Here is a 10,016-nt window from a genome sequence, read left to right on the forward strand (position 1 = left end):
CATAGGGTTTTCAGAGGCCTGCTATTTCAGAAGTGGGTGGCCAATCCTTCTTCCTAGTCTGTCTTAATCTGAATGTTCAGATTTAGAGGAGTATCTGATTATTAGCTGTTTTCCCTCCTTTTGAATTGTGCCACATCGCTTAACGGAGGTCTTTCATTGGCTGAAGCTTTATTCCAATATATGATAAAAGTAGACTTTTAAAAACAGGTTTTCCCTAGCTGTATTTTGAGGGCTTTCCAACTCAAAGGCTCATCTTCTAATATTTTGGACAATGGTCTACTGCCATTGATAGAGTTTTGAAAAGCCCATGCAATAGTCAGTATATTTTTATTGGTATACACATCAATTGCTCTACAAATGATATTCAGTTGGCATAGTATTGGCAACACTGTGCTGCTAACTAAAAGGTCAATGGTCAAATCCACCAACAGCTTCATGGGAAAGATATGAACAGCATCATTCTGTAAAGATTTTCCATTATCATGAGCATAATATATGGCTTCACTTGATAACATGTATGTACAATGTATGTAGAAACAGTTTACCATAATTGGCAGAACTAAAACAGCTTTGTAAGACTAGCTGAGTGCTGAGAGTCAGGGCTTGAAGCTGGAGTGGAAAGGAAGGTCACCTGTAAGCATTCCTGAGAAGCTGTCCTGACTGAAGAATTGTATCCTGAGTGTTTCCAACCTGAATTGTAACCTGTTATTTCCCCTAGTAAACCCTATAATGCTGAGTATTATATGCGAGTTCTGTGTAGCCATTGCAATGAATTCATGAACATAATAGCTGAGTAATGAGAGCCTCGGGAAATATGATTGATAGTAGAAGGTGCAGGAGTGTGGCGGCATGTCGGATTTCATAGCAATCAACTTTCTGTAGCTAATATTATTGATGAGGAGTCTTTCCCTTTGTGGAATTGGTGTAGGTCTGACTTTGCCACCCATTTTCATAATGTCTGTGCTTCTTCCAAGAAAGATTTGTCTTTCTGGTAGTCCATGGAACATTCAATATTCTTCAATCTTCTTTATTCAGTCTCCAGGTTCCATTTTCATATTAAATGACTGAAAATTCCATAGTTTGCATCTGGCACACTGTAGTTCTTACAGTGACATCCTTGCTTTTGAACACTCCCAAGAGGACTTTTGAAGCAGATTTTCCCAGTACAAGAAATGATTTGATTTCTTCACTGCTGCTCCCATGGGCATTGATTCTGCATCCAAGTAAAATAAATCCTTGACAATTTTAACCTTTCCTCTATTTATAATGATGTTGTTTATTGAATCAAATACTTTAAATGCATGTGTCTTTACATATATTCTCTTCCTTAAAATGGAGCATGGCAAACAAATACTAAGTGTTTGAAAAGTTTGATAGTTAAGATTTGGCTAACTGAAGAAGTCCTGCGTGGTGTAAAGGACAAACAGGCTGAGTTGCAAACTCAAAGTTTGGCTGTTCAAATCCACCCAGGGATTTCTCAGATGAAAATTCTGGCAATTTGTATCCCCCTGTAAAAAACAGCCATTGAAACCCATGTGTATCACTGTTCTCTAACAAAAATGTGACTATGAGGAGGATTTGACAATAACTGATTTGTTTGCTGGTTTGTTTTTGATAACTAAAAATACATATAGAATATTTTCATAAACACATTTTATTTTTGCACTATTTATCCATCCATGTCAATTATGTTGCATCTTATTAGGTTATTCATATTTTCAATAACTTTATTTGCATTATAAGTATAATTTACATCTAGAATTTTTAAAGCAGCTCAATTTACACCAATAGAATTGGTATGAGAAGTACATCCACTGCTGACTATCGTAGTTGGATATTATAACATCCAATAATATTCTAATATCTTCAGGGAGAAAGCATTCTTTATCCTGTAGCCCTCTTCTATTTAGTCCATGCATCACAACAACCCAGGCCTCACCCTGTAAATCAACTTTATACCATTTTTTTGGCCCATCTTTTGACTGTCATCTCTTATATTCCTTTCACAGCCTCCTTCCACTAGAATAGTATATCCACACATTCTTTTTTGCCTATAAAAATTGAAAACACACAAGAGTTATCTCTACACATGCAATGTTCTCTGCTATTTATCTGACTCCAGGGTCTGCAACATGTTACTATGCAAATGTGCACCTATTTTTTACCTTCTCACACTATTAAGTATAAACTCTATACCACCATCCTCTCTTGTCTATCTTTGACCTATTAATTACCAATATCGTGGCTTTCCAAGGCAAAAATAATTATGATGAAAATATTTATAAGTGTTACAGATTGAACCATAAACTGTCTCTACAGCTCAGTTCCATACCATCAATACTTTCTTCCTACTATATAAAGTTAGTAACAAATCCTAACTCAATGTAGAAATATAATAAACAAAATATTTTAATCCAATAACCTTTTCATCAGTTTACTGAGCTTAATGCAATGTTATTGTTGTTGTGTACTGTCGAGTCAGAACCAATCCACAGCTGACCCTCTAGTTTTTCAGAGGCAATTAGTAGCATGGGAAGAGATTGTCTATCCTTCTCCCACAGAGCATCTGGTGGATTTGAATCTTGTGCCTTCAGGATTGCAGCATAGTTTCTTGCCACTAGACCACCAGAACTCCCTTTATTGAAATGTTATTGTTGTTGTTAGGTTCCATTGAGTCGAGTATTACTCATAGCGACTTTATGAACAAAAAATCTGAAACCAGACCTGTCCTGCGCCATCCTCACACTTCCTGACACACAAGAGCCCATTGTAGTAGTCACCTTGTCAATCCATCTTGCTGAGGGTCTTCCTCCCCTTTGCTGACCCTCCACCCTTCCCAATCTCATGTCCCTCTCCAAGGAATAGCACTTCCTAGCAATATGTCCAAAGTATGTTAGGCAAAGCCTCATCATTCTTGCCTCCAGAGATTACTTGGCTGCTCCAAGGCATATCCATTTTCTGGGTTGCCCTTGCATTGTTCAGTGCTCTTCAACATCACAGCTCCAAAGCATCAGTTCTTTTTTTTTTATCCTTATTCATTGTCCAGGTCTTGGATCCATAGCTATTAATCGGAAAGACCACGGCCTGAATCAGACGCACCTTGGTCCTCAAACTGATATCACTACTCCTCAATAATTTGGAAAGGTTCCTAGCTGCAGATTTTCCAAGCACAATGTGTCTCCTTATTTCCTGACCGCGGGTACCAACGGTGTTAGTTATGGATCCAAGTAAGATGAAGCTGTTGACAGTTTCATTCTCCTCTCTATCCATTATGACATTGCCTATTGGTACAGTGGTAAGAATCTTTGTTTTCTTGATATTGAGATACAATCCATACTGAAGGGTGCATTCCTTGATCCTCTGAAACAAGTGCTTCAAATCCTCCTCACTTCTGCAAGCAAGGTTGTGTCATCTGCATAACGCAGTTTATTGATGAGTCTCTCTCCAATCCTGATGCCACACTCCTCTTCATAGGGTCCAGCTTCTTGGATAATTTGCTTAGCATATATATTGAACAGGTATGGAGACAGAATACATCCCTGACATACTCCTCTCCCAATTCCAAACCATGCAGAGCTCCCCTAGTTCTGTTCACACAATACAATATTTTTATTGAGTGAGATTATTTTTTAAGTTCTTTGTTTTCCTTCAAAAGCTTATTCATAAGCTTATTTTTTCAGGCACTGAGCAATTGTTAATGTATGGCTTCCCAATACCCTTTCCATGTATCTATAATGTCAAAATTATTTTCTTAAAGACACTAAAATGTTTTGTGAGTTGTTCTCACAATTCTTATTATCTCATGAGTGAAAATTTTCTTGAGACCCCCATGGCACGTAATGATGTTTTTGTGTATTCTTATGTTTTCAACACCTTTCTGAGGTAGTGGAGGACTTCTACTGTACTTTTAGATGCTTTCTTGTCTGATATACAATCTATAGCCTCTTGTTGTTGTGTGCCATTGAGTCAGAGGCAGTAAATCACACAGGATAGCCTCTTATCATTCAATAATACATCATTATTTGAAATCCGCACAGTTGTTCTTACATGGAAAATTTTCTTATGCATTATGTGGAAATACAATAGGAATTAAGTATACTTTGAAATATTCCTTTGCAATAGTCAAATAATTTATTTTATTTATGTTCTTATTTGATACATTATCTATTTATCTATCTTTAGGTCTTAGACTAAGAGAGTTTGAGAATCAGTGCCTTAGAATATAGCTATCTGTCCTGGAGGTCATATTTCTTGACTAGTTTCTTATGTCTGCCAGACAATGATAATAAATGGTAGTATTATCAGTAATAATAGTGGTACTGACCAATGAAACCAAGCACTGGGCTAGGTGATACACACGTGTGTGTGTGTGTGTGTGTGTGTGTGTGTGTGTGTGTTGTGTATGTATCCTGGCTTAATGCTTAGCCTTATGACATACACACTTTATTATCGATATATGTTTTATACAAATAAATTAATAATATATGTTATATATATAATTATATTATAAATAATATGTTTAATAGTATTTCTATATATAAAGAATATGTTTTAAATGTTAATTATATGTTAATAGTAGCATCCATTTCCTAAACAATATGCCTCTGGAAAATGAGCTTTGGCAAAAGATGTTAGTTATAGAGGGGCTTCGGGCCTTTTGTTCATAGGGTTGCTATGAGTCATGCTCAACTTGATGGCAATCAACAACAACAACAACAATATATTTATTAACATAATATATTTATTATACATAGGGAGTGCTGGTGGTCCTAGTGGTAAGAAGCTGTGCTGCAATTCTGAACACATACAGTTTGAATCCACCAGCTGCTCTGTGGAAAAGGATGGGCAACCTCCTCCCGTGAGATTTTTCCCTGAAAATCCACTGGAGGGTCAGCTAGGGGTCAGTTCTGACTCAACAATACTCAACAATGACAACATATATAATAAATATAATAGGTTATAATATGTTATATATTTTATAATGTGTTATATATTATAATCAGACTTGAATGATTGGTAGAAAAAGATGCAGAAGCACAATTAATACCCATGAAAGTTGTTCATAGACCCCAGTCTCACGGATGATCCATTCTGAATATAGACTGAGAAGGTATGAGACAGGATGTATTCCTGTCATACTCCTTTTCTGATTTTGAACCATTAAGATTTCCTTGCTCTGTTCTGATGACTGCCTCCTTGTTCAAGTACAGATTTCACATAAGCACAATCAAGTGTTCTACAATTCCCTTTCTTCTCAGAGTTAGCTCATGAAAGTAACAGCCAAGAAATCAAAAGATACACTATATTGAACAAATATGTTGCAAAAGACTTCTTGAAAGGATTAAAAAAAATAAAGATGACCACTTTAAGGACTAAAGTATTGTTGAAGTAAGCCTTGGTATTTTCTTTTTTACTACGGTACATTTATTATTCCCTTCTCTTTCCTTAGTATTTTCAATCAAATTGCCATGATATTTTCAATTGCCACACATGCTTGTGAAAGTGGGACAAAGAATCGGAAAGCTAAAGAAGTCCTGATACCTTTGAGTCTTGTTGAAGAACACTGATTATGCCTGAAATTACCAGAAAGAAGAAAACAACAACAACAAAAAAATCTCTCTTGGGAGAAGGGTAGCCAGAATGTTCTTGGAGATCAAACTTCCAGCACCTGTTATCAGGAGGAAGTCTTTGGAGAAGGACATCACACTTGGAGAACAGATGGTCAGTGAACTAGAGGTGGATCCTCAATGAGATGAATCACTACAGGTTGTGAGGATGGTGCAGAACTGGGCAGTGTTTTCCTCTGCTGTACACGGGGTCACTATAAGTCATAACTGACGGGACCACACCTAAAGGCAACAATGTCAAGAGTAATCTAACTTTAAGTGCTCGATTTCCATTTTGATAACTTCTAGTTTTCCTACATTCATTCTTGATACATTCTACATTCCAATTATTAAGAGATGGTGCAGTTGTTCGTTCTCATTTTAAGTCAAGCCACATCTGAAAATGAAGGTCTTTGAAAGCTCTTATCCCTCACATTTTTGAGGCAGAGTTTGAGGAAGCAGCTCTTCCTCACTCATATTTTGAGTGCTTACCAGCCTGGGATGTGTCATTTCTCTATATATTTTCAACCTTTATGCAGAACAGATTATCCGGGAGGCAGGGCTCTAAAAGAAGTGTGGCATCAGGATCAGAGATAGACTCATCACTAATCTGCATTATGCAGATGACACAACCCTGCTTGCTGAAACGGAGGAGGATTAGAAGTGTTTGCTGCAGAAGGTCAAGGACCGCAGCCTTAAATATGGATTGAGGCTCAACATCAAGAAAACAAAGATTCTAACCACTGGGCCAATTGGGAGCATCGTGATATATGGTGAAGAGATTGAGATTGTTCACAGCTTCAGTTTGCTTGCCTCCACAGTCAATACTTTTGGCACCAGAAGCCAGGAAATTTAAAAATTAATTATATTGGGAAAGTCTGCTGTCAGAGACCTCTCCAAAGTACTGAAGAGCAACAATGTCAGTCTGGAGACTAACGTGAGCCTAATATAGGTCATGGTCTTTGCAATTACTTGCTATGCATCAGAGAGCTGGACAATGACTAGGGATGATAGAAGGAGAATTGGTGTCTTTGAGCTATGGTGCTGGAGAAGAATATTGAATATACCATGGACTGCAAGGAGAACAAACAAGTTTGTCCTGGAGAGCGTGAGACCAAGCCTCTCCTTGGAGGCAAGGATTCTGAAGCTTTGTCCGACATACTTTGGACACGTTGCAAGGCAGGATCAGTCACTGGAGAGGGACGTCATGCTTGGGAGGGTGGAAGGACAGCGCAGGAGAGGAAGACCCTCGATGGGATGGATTCATTCTGTCAATGGGTTACTGGGGATAGGTGTGTCAGAGACAATAAGATTGGCAAGGGATAGAGAGCAGGGTTTACGGTCGTTGAACATAGGGTCATTATGAGTCACAGATGACTTGACGGCACATAACAGCAACAACAACAACAAGAAGCAGCCTGAGGGGCTCACTTAGCTTTGTATCAGACAACATTCTATGGCCATTCATAAATAAGGTCTGGTTTGTAATTGCCATTTTTAAAAAGAAGTAGATGGCCAAACCACCCTTTTATCTATCTTAGTCTATAAATCATTGAAAACTCTTCATTGAGGGTGACTGCTAGTATTTGAAATACTGGTAGTATAGCATTAAAGCAACATGCAAACTATAAGAATCTATATATATCTTTATTTGGGGAAATTCAGACCTTAACCCTACATGGTAATGCTACTGGTAAGGTTTTTTTTTTAAACTTTTATTAATTTTAATGAAGGTTTAGAGAGATTTTGGATTTCCATTCATTCATTTTTCATTGCATTTTTCTCCCTGCCCACCCCTCCCCCCCAGTTCGCTCTTTTCTTTGAAAAATAAAAGAAAAATTCTTTCATTGGTATACAACCCTCCCCCGCCCCCAACACACACACTCCACTCCACTATGAAGTCTTCATTCTGGACTCTTGTCATAACCATAATACCCAATCACATATCACTTTTAAACTGTTCTCTCCCTCATCTATTTCAATGTAGTCTACATAATTTATCCATTTTTTCTCAGTCTCACCCCAATCCTGATGTCAGTCCTATTCTACAACAGTGGCACTTTGCAGTATTTGTCCTCTTGTGACTGATATATTTCACTCAGCATCTTTCTCTACATGTTAGAGATTCCAGTTAAGGAGAATCATTTACCTTCACAAAGACACAGAAGTCTTGGCACTCAAAAGTTGATCTGGCAATGTGGTACATGTAAATGTTACTGCTGAACAGGCATTGCGGGGGCGTGAGGTAGAGGGCGCAGGATGCTGTAGAGAGGCGGTACAGGGAAGATCTCCAGCCTCAGCCACTCCAGTATCAAGGTGGCGACCCCAGGAGGGAATACGGGCAAGTCTATGAGGCAATTTAAACTCCACCCCTTCATTAGTAAATTGAAACCGGAGATAATGATATTCATGTCACTTCATTTGTCAAGACAAATAAAACCTGTTGAGACAGCACCAGTTGAGACAAGCACCAGTGGCTGAAGCATACTCACACACCTGCTTCTTAAAACAGTCTCTCAGCCTGCACTACCCCCATGCCCAGCCTGTGCTTTCCAAAGTTCGAGCACAAAGGTTTCCAAAATTAAGCCTTATTATTTACCTCTGCAAATCACCCTGACGGGGTCAACCTTTCTCTTATCCCCTTTCCACCCAATCACCCAGAGCTGTCGCCGTGCACCTATTTCTAATACCACTAAAGTCACGGACAGGTCTAATGATGAACCAAGTTAACATTACCCAGCCAAGAGGAAGAATGGGAACACCCAAGGCGTGTTCCTCAAAGCCCAGGAGTGCTAAAATGACACAGGTTTGGCCAAAGGAAGTAGAGAAGCTTCAGCTGGATTATGCAGACATCCTGCGTCTAAGTGTCTCTTGCTCTAACTTGTTCCTGTGACTTGTTCTCATCTTGTTCAACACATTGGGTTTTAGCTCAGCGCTGTAGAGGGAATCCAACTGCAAAGTGCAGTAACTGACTCCCGGCTCCCGCCAACCACCCCCCAGACACCCCCCACCTCCAGCCCCCACGCGACTCACAATCAAAGGCAGAGTGCACAAGGTGAAGAGCACGGTCATGAGGGCAAGCAGCAGGAGGTGATCCAGCTCCTCCAGGGGATGCGAGGAGCCTCCGTCCAGCTCTGCGCGGTCCCTGGTGCTGGAGCGCGGGAGCCCGCGCAGGCGCCGGCGCATGTTGTAGAGATTGCGCATGGCGCTCAGGTTGCACAGCACGGTGGCCAGGACCAGCAGCGCCATGAGGGTGGCGTAGAGCACCGAGTAGCCCAGAACCGACAGCGAGCCCTCCTCGTGGACCATCTGGATGAAGCACCACGTGCCGGGGCAGTACTGTACGAACTCCCCAAAGCCGGCGAAGGGCAGGGCGCAGAAAGCCAGGCAGAAAGCGCTCACGACGGGCGCCACCAGAGCGCCCCGGCGCAAAGTGATGTGGCGTCGGTAGAAGAAGGGGTGTCCCAGCGAGAGCCAGCACTCCAGGGCCATGGCCAGGAGCTGCAGCACTGAAGCGAGGCCGAAGAAGGTCATGAAGAAGGCGAAGGTGTGACACAGCGCGCTGCCGGAGCCAGGCACCAGCGCTGTCAGACTTCGGTTTTGAGCGTAGGCGGCGAGCACGATGGAGCTGAGCAGACACTTGCCCAGCAGGTCGGTAACCGTCAAGCCACACACCAGCACGTAGAAGACCGACGGCGGCGGGCGCGGAGGGTGCAACCCCAGCCCCGAGCGCGCCAGCAGCCCCAGGGCCAGGAGGTTGCCCACCAGGCCGGTGCTGAAGAGGAGCCCACTCATGGTCGCCGAGTTGCCCTTCTCCACCGAGGTAGTATTGTGACAGCGGTAGAGCGACGACTTCATGGTGGCTGCGGGTGGGCAAGGGCCGCGCGCCAGAATGCGGAGGAGGAGCCCCCGGCTGCTCTCGGTGTGTGCCTTCTCGGTGTGTGCCTCAAAGCTGACCTGCTGCGTCTCAGGGGAAGCTCAGCGGGGCGGTGGGGGTGTTCCCCACAGCCAGCGCCTCCTATCTCAATTCCTGGGTCACACCCCTTCCAGAGGGGCGGTACACGCGGCTGGCGGGGTGCGCATCAGTACTGGCCTTGTGGGGTGCCAGGAGAGAAGAGCTCAGCACTGAAGCACAGGGTCCTGAGGAAACAGAACTCTATATCCAGATTTGGAAGAATGAAAAGACCATAGCTCCAACTCTCAAGGCCAGGCAGTTCTTCCAGACAAGAACTATGGATATGGAAAGGAAACAGCAGCCCCTGGGGAAGATGGACGATAGGAAGAGCCCAACCTGCAACTCAGGACCAGAACAGTATTGCTGAGAAGGGATATGTTTTATTGAATTAGTGTTTTAAGGACAGGTAAAAGTAACTACTTAAAAAGTAACTACTGTGTATTACTTAATCCTAG

General features: G+C 41.8%; 1 protein-coding gene across 1 annotated transcript in view; it reads right to left on the reverse strand.

The window, feature by feature from the left end:
* The window catches only part of PTGDR (prostaglandin D2 receptor (DP)), a 17,937-nt gene extending 8,473 nt beyond the window's left edge, over positions 1-9,464 (reverse strand). The window contains exon 1 of the mRNA XM_006894363.1: positions 8,640-9,464. Coding sequence (XP_006894425.1) covers positions 8,640-9,464 — 825 coding nt within the window. The remainder of the gene's footprint in view (positions 1-8,639) is intronic.
* Positions 9,465-10,016: the final 552 nt, after the last annotated feature.

Source organism: Elephantulus edwardii, unplaced genomic scaffold (assembly GCF_000299155.1).
Source record: "Elephantulus edwardii isolate Elephantulus edwardi_28Jun2011 unplaced genomic scaffold, EleEdw1.0 scaffold00140, whole genome shotgun sequence".
NCBI classification, from domain to species: domain Eukaryota; kingdom Metazoa; phylum Chordata; class Mammalia; order Macroscelidea; family Macroscelididae; genus Elephantulus; species Elephantulus edwardii.